This window comes from Trifolium pratense, linkage group LG3 (assembly GCF_020283565.1).
Source record: "Trifolium pratense cultivar HEN17-A07 linkage group LG3, ARS_RC_1.1, whole genome shotgun sequence".
In the NCBI taxonomy this organism is placed as follows: Eukaryota; Viridiplantae; Streptophyta; class Magnoliopsida; order Fabales; family Fabaceae; genus Trifolium; species Trifolium pratense.
Genome location: NC_060061.1, coordinates 28,734,695 through 28,752,038, shown reverse-complemented (window position 1 = coordinate 28,752,038; position 17,344 = coordinate 28,734,695). Strand labels below are relative to the sequence as shown.

Below are 17,344 nucleotides of genomic sequence, written 5' to 3'. Positions count from 1 at the left end.
TTGTATTTCTTGGAATCAGCTGTGCAGGTCCATTTATGCTCTTCAAACACATCAAGCTGCTGCCACTGACGTGTAAGGGTGTTATAGAATTGTGTGACTGAGAGATCTCCTTGCCTTAGATCTTGCAGCGTTGTCTCAATCTCAAAGATGGCTGATGTGTTGTCTTTGCTTGAATAGAACTCTTTTGCATCATTCCATATCTCATTAGCTGTGGTGTAGAGAATGAAATTTTCACCTATTTCATTGGTCATGGAATTTATTAGCCATGACATGACCATGTTGTTTTCGGTCTTCCATAGTTTGAAGGTTGGATCTCCTGTTTTTGGTGCAACAGTTTCACCAGTGAGGTATTCATCTTTTCCTTTGCCACTGACAAACATCAAGACTGACTGTGACCATTGGAGGTAGTTGTTCCCATTCAGTTTGTGTCCTGTAATGGGAAGATGAGCAGTTGTCTCCAAGGCCACATTGGGATTAGTTTTGATTTGTGATGAGGACGCATTTTCGTCCTCTTTGGGCATGATGATATCTCTTTCTATAGCCATGCCGTATTTGGTCATGGGAAGGATCGGTTTGCTACTGATACCATATAGAATTTCAGAGAATAAAAGGTTTTTGTATTCTCATTGATATCAAAATAATAGGGTTACAATAGTTTAAGTAGAGGAAGCAGCCTCTTGGTTCAACCTTATCCTAGAAGCAGAAACGGAAATAAATAATTCCTATTAACTCCTAATAACTTCACAATAAAACAGAAAATCAATGAGGAGATATGGTAATATCATTACCAAGTTCCTCTTATTTTAGGAAACTAAATAAAGCATAGTAAACAGTATTAATGCATCATATTTCTACACTTTTGCATTGAACGGTTTACATATAATCCAAATAATTATTCGTTGTTGCTTTTGCGTCTTCGGTGTTTGTTCGTTATTCCTGTTTGACTTACTTATAAGATGCTATAAAAATGATTTGTTATTATGCATGAAACACATTGAATTGATTGGTGTTGTGCCGACTTTTTGAATATCTATAAATTTGTTCCATGAGTTATTTGGTAGGTCAAAAAATCGTGTTGGCTCCTTCTCGGAAAATTTATGCCTTATAATTCTGTGACCGTAAAATCTGTAGATTTGACGGATGTTATACTCCAATCGTTATTGGCTATGTAAATTTTGAGAAGGTTTAAATTTAGTGACGGTGTCCCTTAAGTCGAATGGTTGTTTTGGTTGCAGGATAAGAATTTTCGGGGAAGAATAACACAAGGAACTTTGTCAAGGATATAAAAGTAACCATATATCAAAGGTTTTTCATTTGCTTCTACTCATGTTTTATGTTATAAGTGAATGTAGAAACAAGTTTTTATTTTTATTTTTGCCAACTCTTATCATGGAGATAAACCATATATTAAGGTTTCTACTACTTCTCGGGGAAGAATAACACAAGGAACTTTGTCAAGGAGATAAAACCATATATCAAAGGTTTTTTATTTGTTTCTACTCATGTTTTATGTTATAAGTGAATGTAGAAAAATGTTTTAATTTTTATTTTTGCCAACTCTTATCATGGAGATAAACCATATATTAAGGTTTCTACTACTTTTTTTTCATGTATGGTACCAGTTGAAGTGCAGTTCTGGATATGGATGAAAAGCATCTGATCTTACCATTATGTATGTGTCTCTTTGGCTTTTGGTCTTCTATTGCTATTTTAGTGTCTATAAATTTTATTATTGTATTATGTAGAGATTAGAAGCCAAGAAATTAATCTAAGCTTCATTTATAATAAGGTTAAATAAGTTTTTGGTCCCTCTAAAATTTTGAAATTTTGCTTTTAGTCCCTGTAAAATAAACTCGCACTTACAGGGACCAAATGTACAAACAGTGATATTTAGAAGGACTATAAAGTGCGATTTTATTTTACAGGACTCAAAACAAAATTCTAAAATTTTAGAGGGACTAAAAACATACTTAACCCTTTATAATATTACATGTTTGATAGATCCTTTGTCACCACTAAGCAAATTTTCCCCATCCAAAACAAATATTTTTCTACAAATTGTGGGTACAACTCTTAATATTTATCTTTGTTACATTCTATAATTCTACTGCTTTTCAGCTAGGTATTTGGTGTAGAACCAACTGAAAGTGAAGTTCTTTATATTTGTTCTTTTGTGTACAATCCTTTATATAGCTAATTAAGTGTGTGTAAATATTATGCTCTTGTTGTGTGGATTTAAAATTAGAAGTTAAGACATACCCATTTTTAATATTTAATCAGTGTATCAAATTATGTAGATGTACCTTATTACATATGATAAACAAGAGAATTGGGACCCATCCAACTTGAATCAGGGAAAATGAAAACTTGGTGAATGGACAAAGATGCACTGATTGGACAGAACCTGCAGGTTGCAGCTACAAAGTCAATAGTGCTGGTATGTATTTCAGAGGAGGAGATCCTCTCAGGTGACTTTTCTCCGGTAAAATCCTGTCCATTCATTCTTTTATCACAAATTTTAATTATTACTAAAATTGTGAAGGGTGGGGATACACACTGGAATCCCTCTAGTGATAATTACACGGGAGACAACCCTATCCCGTATTTCAATGTGCATCGTAACAGCATGGCTCTAGATTACATGAGTAAGTAATGACTATAGGAGTCTAAGACGTGAAATGAAAATTAATCGGAAAACTAAAAATTAATGAAAATTATTGGTCTGCTTTTGCATTTATAAATATGCACAAAGTAATAAATAAAATTTTAAATATGCATGGTGACTATTCAATATATTTGAGATGTGGTTTGCTTCATGCATAATGAGGTTTGTGCGACTTGATTTTCTATTTGAAAGGTCTAGATTAGTATCATAGGCAACGTTTCATGAGTTAATTAAGGTCTGATATGTGAATGGCCAACATGTTATTGAGACTACACGTTTTGTTTGTGTGTATCAAAGATTTGATGTGCCCTATGAATATATGCATAATTGGTGTATAGCATAAGTATGCATGATTATCATGATTTTTTTATGAAATTATAATGAAAGGTTCTATTATAATATGATTTGAATGCTTATATAAAAATTGATCAACTACGTATAAGAATTAGAAGTAGGGCAAGTGATCCATGGAATGTAAGTTTTCAGATTTTGGAAGTGGGTTATAAGTAGGGATGGCTAAAAAATCTGTACCCACAAATATCCGCGGATAAAATCGGCCTTGTGCCCATGGTGGATAGTTTAATGAATATCCGTGGATAAAATAAATGGATATTTCAATGAATTTTTTTTTACCCCTACAAATAACTTAATATTCCAATTTTACCCCTTTTATGATTTAAGTTCACCCCTACAATTTTATTTTGTTATACTTACAAGTTTTTTGGTAGCAAACATTTCAAATCGGAAAAGTAAGAAAAATGAGTTCCGGAAAATTTGCCATGGTTTAAACTGTGGCTAAACAGTAGGATCGAGTGATTCAGCGACGATGGAGAGTGAGCAGTGGTTATTTAGATGGATGGGTTTTAGGGGGTCGAAAAGAATATAGGGTGGACAATGAAAGATGAAACACAGAAGACAACCATTTTGATTTTGAAAAGATTATTCATGTGGGGGTTGTGTAAAAATGGGTGGTTGAGATCTGGTGAGTTTCTTACGGCTGTGGAGCTCTAGCAAGATTTATCTGTGGATCGGAGCAGTGATTCTGGCAGCAGCTGGACCAATCCATTAGATTTAGGGAAATCCTACACCACAAATTCAAAGAGAACAACAATAATATAATAACAAAAATACATAAGAATTATCAAGTGTAATTGATTTGATTTGTTGGAGGGGGTTGAATATTTGGGAACAAATTAACAAATACTGAAACTTTGATTTGTTGGAAGGGGCTGAATATTTGGGAACAAACAAATACCGGAACTCATTTTTAAACTTTTCCGGTATGTAACTCATCTTTAATTTATAGTTGCAATTACCGGAACACATTTCTCAATTACCAGAACACATTAATTTTGTGCAGATTTTTTTGTAGGGGTTGAGTTAAAAGATCAAAGGGCAAAATTGAAATATTAAATTATTTGTAGGGGTAAAGGGTTAAATGTAGGGGTAGAAAAAAATTCTATTTCAATTCATCACATTTAATGGATACGGATACGAGTTTAATATTACCCATGCCTGCGGATATCCGTATCCATTAATTAAAAATTAGTAAAATTACTTAAAAATCTCTAAACTCTAGTATTTTTATCTTGTAAAAGAAATAGTTTTTTCATATTCTTACATTTTGTTTTCATATATTCATTAAAGAAATATTTTCATATTCTTTTATAATCTTGAGATAAATTTTTTTATATTCTTCTTTAGAAGCAATTTTTCATATTCGGTAAAACAATTATTTTAAAAAATGTAAGAATATTGTGTGTTAATATTTTTATGTCTTTAAAATAAGTTAAACAATTTTTTTTCTTTCAATAATAAGTTTAATTATAAAATAAAAATGTAATCCATGGATAATTTGTAAATATCTGTGGGTTACCCGCTCAACGGATACCCGCATAAATATGAGGCGGACACATATATCATATTTATCTAACGGGACGGACACAAATATTATACTATCCGCCCCCATGGATATCCATTTACATCCATAGTTATAAAGATTATCACTTCGGATTTTAATTGATATATGTTTTGGTAAGTCTAAATAGGTCATTTGAAAAATGACAAGTGATTTAGGTTGTCATAAATTATGGATAACTGGTTGAGAAAACCACAGATGATGCAAGATGGCTAAAAAATGTAAATCATCATATTTTTTTTCTCTTCCTATATACAAATATTCCACATAAGTGTGCAGAGATCATGTTTAAATATGAGTTTTATGAATCTATGAGAGATCGATTTAGTTTGTTGCATTGAAATTGTGTGATAATACTACTACTTAAAATGTAGAGCAAGAGCTATTGAAACATCAAACTTTTAAATTTGAGTTAGAATAAGTTAGTTTTTTGGTTATACCATCTATAGATACAAGAAAAAGTTGTACACACAATCTCATGTAGTTATTGTAAAAAATTGATTAGGCTGAAAACTAAGGACCAATGTGAGGTATATAACTCATTAATTACTCCTTGAAATAAAAAAGGAAAGTTTAATACAATTAGGAGGCACACGTTAAACTTTTGATCAAATTAGAATGATATATTGATTTCAAACTTTTTCCCCAAGTCATAAGTCGTGTATATGGTTTTATAGATCAAGTAAAAAGTGAAAATAAAAATAACTACAAACATAATGGAATTATGAGAAACTAGTCTAATCATTTTCCCTCCATATCAACTTTAAATCAGAATCAAATTTTTAGATAAAGTCAAAGTTAGAGAAAAAAAGTTGCATCTCCCTTGAATATGGAGGTATTGTAAGGAATTGCAAAATATGGTGACACAGGATAAGTTTTTAGTGAATTCGTGGTTTAACTACCATGTTATGGCTATGAGTAATACTTAAAAATTTACAATGAAAAGTCATGATTTTGGATCCATCATAAAAAAAAAAAAGCAAGCTAGAGACTAGAGAGGAATAGAAGGATTTTTTTAATTTTTTTTATTTCTGTCTAGATTGAATTGAGTTTGTTTTGACTACTGGTATGTGTTCTGAGTTTTGATGTGCTTGATTAGTGTGAGTTTGAAAAGAATACTTGAGTAAGTGGCAGATAAACTAAAATTCTTTTGATATGGTTCAATGGTGGGAAGATTTGGGTCCTCGTTCGACGGGGATGCTTAAATGTTAGAAAGATGTCCCTGGCTATGATTTGTTTGTGCGTTATAAGTGGAATTCTTTTCAGGTAGATGGTTGGGGTGGTTTCGTGCTCAAAGAAAAATTTAAAATGATCAAGTTCGCTCTTAAAGACTAGCATGCAGCTCACACCCAAAATTTACCTAGTCGGATTGAGTCTCTAAAAGATCGGCTTGCGACCCTTGATGAGAATGGGGGAGAGGAAGGTCTTTCAGAAACAGAGTTAAATGAGTTTCATGGGATCACTTCGAATATTCACTCGCTCTCTCGGTTGCATGCTAGTATTAATCGGCAGCAATCGCGTTCGAGGTGGCTTAAGGAAGGAGATGCTAATACCAAGTACTTCCACTATGTTCTTGCAAGTTGTAAGAGGGGCAATGCTATATCATCCTTGCAGGTTGATAGTAGTACTGTGGAAGGAGTGGCCTCTATTAGGCAAGCGGTTGTTGAGCACTTTACGTCTCATTTCGAGGATGTGAGGATGGCTAGGCCTGGGGTGGAGAATCTTGTTTTTAAACGGTTGCAACAGTCGGAGCTCAGTAGTTTAATCAAGCCTTTCTCAATGGAAGAGGTGAAGGCTGCTGTGTGGAACTGTGACAGTTACAAAAGTCCGGGCCCTGATGGTATTAATTTTGGTTTCATTAAGGATTTCTAGGATCTGTTGCAAGATGATGTCATGCGCTTCATTGTGGATTTTCATTGGAATGGTAGATTGACTAAAGGTTTAAATGCGACTTTCATCGCTTTGATTTCCAAAGTTGATAGCCCTCAACAGTTGACTGACTTCTGGCCCATTTCACTCGTGGGAAGCCTTTATAAAATTTTGGCGAAGGTTTTAGCGAACCGGTTGCGTCTTGTGGTGGGTAGCTTGATTTTAGAGTCCCAGACAGCGTTCGTTAAAGATAGGCAAATTCTTGATGGAATCCTTATTGCAAATGAGGTGGTGGATGATGCTCGTAGGTCTAAGAAGGAGCTGATGCTCTTCAAAGTTGATTTTGAGAAAGCCTACGACTCAGTTGATTGGGGTTATTTGGATGCTTCTTACGGGGAGAATGGGCTTCCCAACCTTGTGGAGGAAGTGTATTAAAGAATGTGTTGGTACGGTGACTACGTCCATTTTAGTCAATGGAAGCCCTACTGACGAGTTTTCTCTGAAGAGGGGTTTAAGGCAGGGGGATCCGTTGTCCCCGTTTCTTTTCTTGTTGGCTGCGGAGGGTTTACATGTGTTGATGGAGGCTATGGTGGAGCGTAACCTTTTTACGGGTTATAGAGTTGATGAGACTGATCCGGTGTCGGTCTCGCACCTTCAGTTCGCTGATGATACGCTTTTGTTGGGGACAAAGAGTTGGGCGATTGTTCGTGCTTTGCGGGCTGTCCTCGTGTTGTTCGAGACTATGTCGGGTTTGAAGGTTAATTTTAATAAAAGTTTGTTGGTTGGGGTTAACATTCCTGATTCCTGGTTAGGTGAGGCGGCGTCGGCTCTGTGTTGTAGAGTGGGAAAAATCCCTTTCCTTTATCTGGGCCTTCTCATTGGGGGTGATCCGAGGTGTTTGAGTTTTTGGGAACCGGTGGTGGATCATTTGAAGCATCGTCTATCTGGTTGGAGGAGTTGCTTTCTTTCTTTTGGCGGTCGACTCGTTTTGCTTAAATCCGTTTTGACCTCTCTGCCTGTCTATGCTCTTTCCTTCTTCAATGCTCCCTCAGGTACTATTTCTTCTATTTACTCTATTTTAATTAAATTTTTTTGGGGGGATGTGAGGACTTTGGGAAAACATCTTGGATCAACTGGAAAACTGTTTGTTTACGAAACAGTGGGGGATGGGTCTGATACTTTCTTTTGGACTGATCCTTGGGTGGACGGGAGACCTTTGTGTGAGCGGTTTAGGAGGTTGTTTGATTTGGCGGAGAACAAATCGGCTTTAGTGGCTGGAATGTTCTCGTTAGGGTGTAGGGCAGGTGGGGAAGCGTGGGTGTGGCGGCATCAGTTGAGGGCATGTGAGGAGGAGATGTTGGGGGAGTGTCAGACTTTACTTCTTAATATCTCCTTGCAGGATCATCTTCGGGATAGGTGGCAATGGCGGCCTGATCCGGATATAGGCTTTACTGTTCGTGGTGCATACCAGCTCTTGACAGCTTAGGATACAGTTTCTTTGGATGCTGCGGCAGGTCTCATTTGGCATTCTCAGGTTCCTCTGAAGGTTTCCATCTTTGTTTGGCGACTTTTGCGGGACAGGTTACCCACCAGAGCAAATCTGGTCTCTCGACATATTTTATCCTCGGCGACACATTTTTGCGTGTCAGGTTGTGGAGAGGTTGAATCGGCTCAGCACTTGTTCCTTTCTTGCAGTACTTTTGGTGGTATTTGGTCTCTTATTAACTCTTGGATTGGCTCTTCACCGGTGACAGCTCAGACCCTTTCAGATCATTTTGTTCAGTTCACTACATCAGCGGGTGGTCTCCGAGCTCGGCGTTCCTTCATGCAACTCATATGGCTTGCTTGTGTGTGGGTTGTGTGGAATAAACGTAACCACAGATTGGTTAGCGGCTCAACAAGTTCTATATATCAGATGTTGGACAAGATCACAAAAATTTCTTATAGGTGGTTGAAAGCGACAAGTAACACTTAAGCTTTAAACTGTCATAGTTGGTGGTCTAGTCTTATGCTTTGTTTGAGTCTTGTATGATTTTTTTGTTTTCGTATTGTGACTCATGTAACATTGTTCAGTCTCTTTTAGCACATCTTGTGCTAAAGAGATTTTTATATGTTTATCTCATTTTGACTTTTTCAAAATAAAAAAATAAAAAATAAATAGTGGGAGTTCAAATTTTATATAACTCCTTTATAATATTGAAATTATTTTAATCAAATACAAAAATATTATACTCATTGTTATTTGGATCACTGTGTCGGTGATTAACACTATTATTTTGGAGCTGAGAGCCTGAGACGTTATTTGTAGAAGTAAATAAAATTAAAGTTCAGTGTTGTCTGAGTCACTTGACTGATGATCAACACTATTTTGGAGCTGAGATATGATATCTTTTGAAAAATATTTAGTTTCCTATTTTATTATTTATAGGAGTAGTTTTTTCCTATGTTTTCTTTTATTTCCTTTTGTAACAATTTTGTAACAATTTTCTCCTTGGGCCGAGGAATATAGAAGAACACTATTCATTCATTATTTTCTACCTGGTATAAGAGCTCCCAATTTTGGGGTCTCGCTTCCGCCAAATCCTAGCCGCCGTCATGTTTACAATCGGATCACGACAACTGTGGGGTACTGTTCGTGTGACACTGTACACACGCTATTGTTCATCGGTATCACTGTTTGTGTTCTACTGTTCATCGATATGAACGCGGACCGTTCATCATCAGCGGTACTGTTCATTCATATATATATATATATATATATATTACTTGACGTATTATGTGTGCCTATGGCGGGAAGAGGTTCGTTGGGACGGTATATGCTGTAGGCCAACATAAGAAGAAATCTGAGGCCCCCTTAGAACCTTTCCTGAACCCCATTAGAGAGACCTTGTGGCTTGTGGAGGATAGAAAGTACAACTTTTTGTTTTCATTTTGGGAACTGTATTTCTTGTTTGTTACCATGTGTATAAGTGTATGTTTGGTTATGTGGTGATTAAAATTGAATTTGGTATAATTGATTTTGATCAAAAGTTAAGTTTGACATAAAATTAATTCTATTTTTGATGAAATAAAATTAATTCTTATTAATTCATGTTGTTTGAATAGGTTGGACTTCAATTGTTTTTTATGCATGGTTATTTTAATAAAGTTCGTTAAATTACTAGGTCTGAGTTCGAGACTCAACTCCATTTAAAAAAAAATCATTAAATATAATTTTTTGACAAGTAGTCAGGTGCAATGGTAGATTGAGGCGTGTTTGGTGTGCAGGATAGGATAGAGACACGATATGATAAGAAATTGGATAAAGATAGGATAGTAACATGATAACATTTATCCTATCATATGTTTGGGGTACACGTGATAAAAAAAGAGGGATAGTAGTATTTTACCTTTTTTTTTTTTTTCGAGATGAAAAATACTTCTATATTATTATTAAGCGCCGATAAAGCACAAGAAGACACCGCAGCTGGACATAAAGTACCATTGTCCCTGCAAAAACAGTTTTTCTTTTTCTTTCAACCAACAAATCAATCAATGGTAAGATGAATATTTAAGAGAAGAAAAATTGAAACACCAAAGAAATTCAGTAAAAATCAATACATGGAGAGATTTGATTAATGCAAAATGAAGCAAAGAGAGAAGCATGAAAAATTGGGAACAATTAAAAGATAGGAATAAAAACAAAAATAATGAGAAAACGTGAAGAGGAGGGAGGGAGGGAGAGAGACAGCAGTAGCGGTGGACTGTTGGAGGAGAAACTAAAGCGAGCGAGATTAAAAGCATAGAAGGCATGAAAATTTTAAGTAATTCCTATGAGGTTGCTAACCCACAAAAAATTAGGTAAAATTACACTACAGGTCTTTTATCTTATTTTTTTGTAATACTTTGGTCCTTTATCTTTTTTTTTGTAACACTTTGGTCCTTGATCTTTTATTTGTAACACTTTAGTCCTTTATTTTTTTTATTTGTAACACTTTAGTCCCTTTTTTGGTAACAGTTTGGTCCTTTATTTTTTTTTTATTTGTAACACTTTGGTCCTTTATTTTTTATAAATAAATAAGATAAGGACCAAAGTGTTACAAAAAAAAAGATAAAGGACCAAATTGTTACAAAAAAATAAGATAAAGGACCTGTAGTGTAATTTTGCCAAAAAATTAAGAATAAAAATAACAAAGAGTTAATAGGATAAGATTAAAAATAAGATTAATTAATTTTTTCTATTGGTTTACCAAACATCGAATTTAATTAGGATATGATAATATTATCATATCCTGTCTTTCGGGAATGGATTCTCTCAAGTGTAATTTACACTTGAGAGAATAAAGTGTGGTTTGTTATCATTGATCAAGAGAGAGAAACATATAAAAATTTAGAGAAAATGAATTTAGATGACGTTAGATTACACTTTATTCTCTCAAGTATAAATCACACTTGAGAGAATTCATTCCCCTGTCTTCCCATCATGCATACCAAATGGGCCCGAAACCTATTTGTATACTTCGAGTTCTATAACTCATACCTTTTTTTAAAAAAAAAATAACACTCAAATCTTAAAACTCAGAGCATAGCATTTTTGAGATTTTAGAGGGTGTACAAGAAAATTAGAGGTCACAAAAAGAAATTCACCAATAATTTCATGAAGATGGATAGAATAGAAAATTCTAATTCCAAGCCCAATCCAATTTTTCTTTTGACCAAAAAATAGTTTTTGTCAATTTTTTTTAAACCTAGACTCTCTCCCTCACCAAGAAATTGCCTCCGCACCACTTCCAGTGACCCAGACTCCGGCTCTGCATTCCGCTGTGGACCTTATCTCCGGCGAGCTCTCCACTGTTCGTTGCGAAACTTAACTGTAAGTCTGTAACAGCGTCTTTTTCGTTTTTATTACATTTTTCCTTGTTTTGCTTCAAATCTCTCTGTTTTGTTCGAACTGAATTGTAACACTAATTATTTTTTATTCCTACAATTTTTTTCTTAAGAATTGTGACTTTCTATTGATAATTATGAACATTTCATGAATTTTAACTTTTTAAGTTATTTGTTTAATTTTTCAGCACAACTATGCATATATAGTAGTACTCCTATTAAGTTCAAACAGCTATTTCATGAATTTTTTAAGTCATTACTTTTTCAGCAACTATTTCATGAATTTTAAATCATTTAGTTAATTTTTGAGCAACTATTCCACGAATCTTATTATGTATGTGTCAAAAAAATACCGAATAATGGCCATTCTGTAATGCACTATACCAGTATCCCAGTTTCGGCCTTTCGGTGTCCGGCACTATGCATTGCTATCTGGTATTGACAATATAGTGACTTGTTTGAGACATTTGTTTTCTTTTCAGGTATCTGTTTTGCAATTTCAATCATGACTTTACTAGAACTCATTAAGGATGCTTCTGTCAACTCTAAATCACTTGATTTACATTCGGATTATCCGGTTGCTCTCAATCCAGATCCTATTTTTCCTAATTTGATGTCTGAACTTAAAGATGAGTCTTCCTCATACCCTATTAAACCTGTTATTGGATGGCAAATTTCACAAACTGATAAAGAAATTATTGATATCAACAAAAAGTTTTTCGAAGAGCTTAAAACAAAGTTTAAGAGCATCAATAATTTGGAAAAGGATGAGTTTATTGGTAGTTTGATTTCCTATCTTGAAAACATTAGGGAGAAAGTTGGGTTTTCGATTGAGATCGGTGATTCATCTGGTATTGCTTATTGCAAGATCTTGATTGACAAACTTGGATCTTTCGTGGGTAAAGATGTTGCTGCCCTGGTTTTGGATGGATGTGTTTCTTTGGAAATATGGGAATTAGTTGAAGCTTTGATTGTTAATGGTGTTATTGGGAATTCTTGTTATTCAAACCTAGTTGCTAAGTTAGTCAAGAAAAAGAGGTCCGACTTGATCTGTTTGTGTTGTAAGCATGCTTTTGATCTCGGTTCTTCAGAAATATTCGCCATTTTGAGGTATTTTCTTTCTCCGTCCAAAGATGCTTGTAACTCTATGGTATCTGTAAAGAAGGAGTGGGAGAACCAAGCAACATCGGCCATTGATAAAGCAAGTGATGACAACCTTAAGCTGAAGAATTCCCTTGTTGCAAAGGAAGCTTCCATTTTGTTTATGATAGTGTATGATGGTTTCTCTGCAGCTGAACTTTGTTTGCATTATTTGATTGCATCACCAAACATCAACAATGCAATGTTATCCCCTGCATTCAATAAGTTGAATGGAAAAGAGTTGTTGAATTTGATTCGCTATTTAGCAAAGTGGTTGAAGAAATATGAGAGATTCCCTCAAGCTGGTCCTTGTCCGAAAGCCTCATCGTCTTTAGGTTTGAAGGCTTACAATTGGATTCCTAAACTTGAAGATGTTGTAAAATGTCTGGGTTTGGTGCTTGATGAGAATTTTTCTTCATTGGTGTTACATTCACAGTTTCATGAAGAGTTGAGATTAATTGAAGGATTGGTTAGTTGTTTAACAACTGAAGCCAAAATTTGTAACATGGTGAATGTTGTAATCGACAAACTAAAGATCGAAGTAACAAGAGGAAGTAAGTCCCTTCCAAAGATTTATTATTGCTTTTGATATGATTAGTGTTTTTGTTAATTATCTACACTCCTGAATGGATTAATGATAATGACCAACTCGTGTCTAACTGTATCTTCTTATTGCGCGTATCTTCCCGTCCTAATTATCCAGGTTCTATATGTATTTAGTAGATAAATTGCGACTCCATTTTTTGTGTACCACTGAGTCTTGGAAAACGATAGCTTCCTCGTGTGCTAACCTTTATCTAAACCTAAACAAAATCTAACTGGCTTTATACAGTAACATGTTTAAGGATTTAGTTTAATCTGTTTATTAACCTTAGTTCCATATTCTCCAATAAGAGGCGCTTTAGTCCAAGCACGGTCTATTTGACACAACAGCTACTAGCACCGGCGCAAGTAGTGGAACAGACCTTACAGTCCAACAATATTCCGTCAAACCTCAACTTGTTTTTCTGTATCCTCTATTTCTCTAGGAATTTATGCTTTAATGTGCTAATGCAATTTACTGATTTAGTGTTATATTTGCAGGGGACAAGATGATCTGAACATTCACTCAGTGTACTACTAATTATTCTATTTCTGAAGACTTCGAATTAAAGGAAGAGAAAATATCTACATTGAGGTGGGTGAAAATATATTGATCTGAGCTTAAACTTATTTTTGTGTTGTTGTGAGTAAGCTAGCTAGCTCTTTATTTCTTTTAGCTTGGAAGTTTATCATGTACTTCAATAGACCCCAACCGATAAACTTGCCATTTATATTCGTCGGTGATGGGAGAGCTCAATCATGTGTAATAGAAAAAAACAAATTGATGTTCTGGTGGTGGTTCTGAACTGCATCTGTAACCATTGCTGTTACAATTTTGTTCACTATGGCAAAAGTGTATTCTTCACTTGTTTTTGTTGGTTTCATTTTTGGTAGCTTAATTTTTATTTGGGATTGTGTTTCTCTGATGTCTTTGGGGCATACAAGGCATTGAATTGTGATGACAATTTTGGTTACTTGCTCGGACCTTGATTGGTTTTCAAGTTAAACAGATTAAGGGTTGGGAATTTGAAATCAAATATTTTTGTTTATTTTTCAAACATTTGATACATGATGTAAGAATAGGAACATGCAGTTTTCTTTAGAACAAAAACTAGGACTTTTAACAATAGGATGTTTAGTAATGTTATTTGTCTATGTTTGAGTTTTCTTATGTCTTTAGTTGGTTCACTTGATTATGACTTGACTACGTGAATTTGTATAATGGAAATGGAATACACTTATTATTATTGGTGGCTTCTAGGGCGAGGGCTCAATTAAGTCTCACGTGTGTACCCACCCATCTTAACCGATAGAAGTGCATGTGATTTTATTAAGTTTTACCACACTTGATTCACTTTTTTTTAGCACTCTCACTCTTTCCTCCAACGCCTGCACAACATCCATGAATGCTTCAACTATTCAATCAAAACACTCTTTTTTTTTTTTGACAAACAATCAAAACACTCTTTTAAAAATCATTAAATGGGTGTTTTAGATTAGATTGATTCTTTTGTGGGAAGGAAAAAATTGCTTTTTTTTTTTAGAAGAAAAAAATGGGTTTTGAGAACAATCAACTGAAAAACTCCATATGGAGGAGGACTTTAATTGATTTTAGTTGTTCTCATGAATATAAAAAATCGATTATTCACTTCTGCCACCCTCATTACAGTGTTTGTTTTTACTACAACCATGTTGATCTTTAAGCTTCGATTAATTAACAAGTGCCGTCACAAAATTTTACCATTTAAGTACTTGTTAATAAAATCGATGACAAGAACGTGGAAAAAATATGGTTGCAACCTACACTACATATGATTATTTTGGTGCATGGCTGATCGGTTGGACTTATTGGATTTGACGGTTATTTAATATGACATACGATGAGGGGTTTAATTAAGCTCTCGCCCTAGAAGCCACCATTATTATTAACTAGTATATGATGTTTGACAATATTTCTAGTGGCTTTGTTGATAGTGTGACAACCATGGACTCCTGAAATAACACGATAAGTTCTTATAAGATTTCTCTTTGGCCCTTCATATTTCGAAGCCCCCAAAAATTCTGTTTTTACTCTTCAAATTTAATTCGGAATTTACATTCCGAATTTGATGTTGGTTTAGATAGTAGATTTCGAACCAATTTTACATCGGCAAAGTTTGGAATATATATTTCGAAGCACCACTACCACCAATTTTCCGAAGCACCATTTCTTCAAGATATCATCAATTACCTCCAACTCCAACATTGGTAAAATGGCGGATCTGTTTTTTCAGTACATAAACATTATTTTTTCCAATTGATTAGAAGAATCTATTCTTGAAGCACCTAATCACAAATCCTCACTTCAGAAGAACCGTCGTGAGAGAGAAACTTCAATATTGCTTCGTCGCGTTGATGCATGTGTGGCATTCCGACAACAGACTTCACGTAATGCTTCTTCACCGGAGGCGGCCTCTTGCGCCGGATTCCATCTCTGTCGCACTAGAAATATAGACTGGAGAAATCTTAATCGTCACGTCGGAACTCAGTTTCGGTCACTAAAGCCATAAGAAGATTTCAGCACTACCTTTTTTATTATTATTATTATTACTAGCGGGCCAGACAAGCGCGTTCCGCACCTGCCTGTGTCTAACTTATGTAATTTTTTTTTTATGTTATGAAATTAAAAATGAGAGATTAATAAAATTTTGCAATTAAAAAATGTACCTTATTTAAATTTCAGCAAGAATTGTGATCGTTGAAAATAAGAAAGAACCATTGTGCAGTTATAATATATTACGCAGTTATAATATGTTACGTACTTGATGCCTTATTAGATCTATTGTGTTATTTGAATTTAAAAGGGTAATTTGGACAATATAAAAAATCAAACCCAAACTCACTTATCCTTTTTATATATTGTTATAGATTATTATTATTATTATTATTATTATTATTATTATTATTATTATTATTATTATTATTATTATTATTATTGTTGTTGTCGTTGTTGTTACAATTTCAACACTACCTTAGATCGAGGGAAAATCTAAAACAAAAATCAATTGAATGTGTTTCACAAACATCAAACATGCTGAGATTCAGGTTTTTCAGCACTACAATTTCAATTGAACATTATGAAATCAATTGAAAAAGTAAAACAAGCAAAAATAGAATCAAGTTTTTCCCAAAAAAAGAAAGAAAAAAAATAGAACTAGGTAGTGTTTCGGAAACTAAAATCCAGGGCCGTCTCTGAGTATTTAGAGGTCCAGGGCAAAAAATAAAAATGGACCCCTTATAAAAATATAATATATCTAAATTGTAAACAATTTCAATAACATCAAAAATAATCATTCATTGTTGTGACTAATAAAAAAAAATCATATTAGAATTAATATTATCAAAATACATTTTAGCTACTTAAAAAAAGCCCTCCTTCAACCAAATCTTCATATTGTATATTCTCCAACAAGTCATTCTCAATTGCTTCGAGAAAGAGAGGAGAAGGGAGGACGAAAAATTCCCCTTTAGTTTCACGGTGCGGTGACGAAATTGGTGATTCGGTGAAGAGAGGAATCGGAGGATGAGGAAGTGAAATCGCTGAAGTTGATCAAGGGTGAAGAAGGGGTGAAAGAGAAAGTGTTTAGATGCAATATACCACTTTTCTAATTATGTTTTTTTTTTTTTGAAATATATTTTTGTTTTTTTTTTATCTAATTATGAAATATATTTTTGTGTTTTTTTATCTAATTATGAAATATATTTTTGTTTTTTTTTTATCTAATTATGATTTTTTTTTTGTCTAATTATGTTTTGTTGGGCCATAAATGTTGCTGGGCCACTATTGTTGCTATTTAAACCCCCCCAATATTACTACCTATTACCATTTTTTTGTGGCCCCTTTTTTTTGTGGCCCTGGGCTGGAGGCCTGGAAGCCCAGGCCCAAAACCGGCCCTGCTAAAATCCGAACTTTGTCCATGTGAAAATTGGTTCGTAACGTAGATTCTTTTAAGGGGTGATTTCACAGACTCCGCCAGCTTTGTCTGTGCATACCAAACTCCTTCCATGGCTGACATGGTGTGAGATTTGTCAAATTAGCACTTACTCACCAACTGTGATGGAAGGTCGTATAAAAGGGAAAAAACACATAAAGAAGCTGAAGAAAATTGGTCAAAAAAATATATTCGTATTTCATGTGTGAGTTGAGTCCCACATCGGATGAAACAGTGAATGTTAAATGGTTTATAAGTGAGAGGACTCATTAACCTAACACCTTAAGGTTTTGGGTTAAAGTGTGGTGTCCAACTCACTTGTGTAGTTGTTCA

At 34.4% G+C, this 17,344-nt stretch overlaps 1 protein-coding gene and 1 long non-coding RNA gene across 2 annotated transcripts; both read left to right on the top strand.

Moving 5' to 3' along the window:
* Positions 1-1,263: 1,263 nt before the first annotated feature.
* On the top strand, positions 1,264-2,370 carry LOC123913484. Its single transcript, XR_006811638.1, has 3 exons — positions 1,264-1,305; positions 1,623-1,672; positions 2,298-2,370. It is a non-coding gene; the product is annotated as an uncharacterized LOC123913484 (long non-coding RNA).
* An 8,751-nt stretch (positions 2,371-11,121) lies between these two features.
* LOC123916838 lies at positions 11,122-13,905 on the top strand. Its single transcript, XM_045968400.1, has 3 exons — positions 11,122-11,304; positions 11,801-13,012; positions 13,542-13,905. The coding sequence occupies exons 2-3, from the start codon at positions 11,824-11,826 to the stop codon at positions 13,556-13,558; spliced, it is 1,206 nt and encodes a 401-aa protein (XP_045824356.1). The 5' UTR covers positions 11,122-11,304; positions 11,801-11,823; the 3' UTR covers positions 13,559-13,905.
* Positions 13,906-17,344: the final 3,439 nt, after the last annotated feature.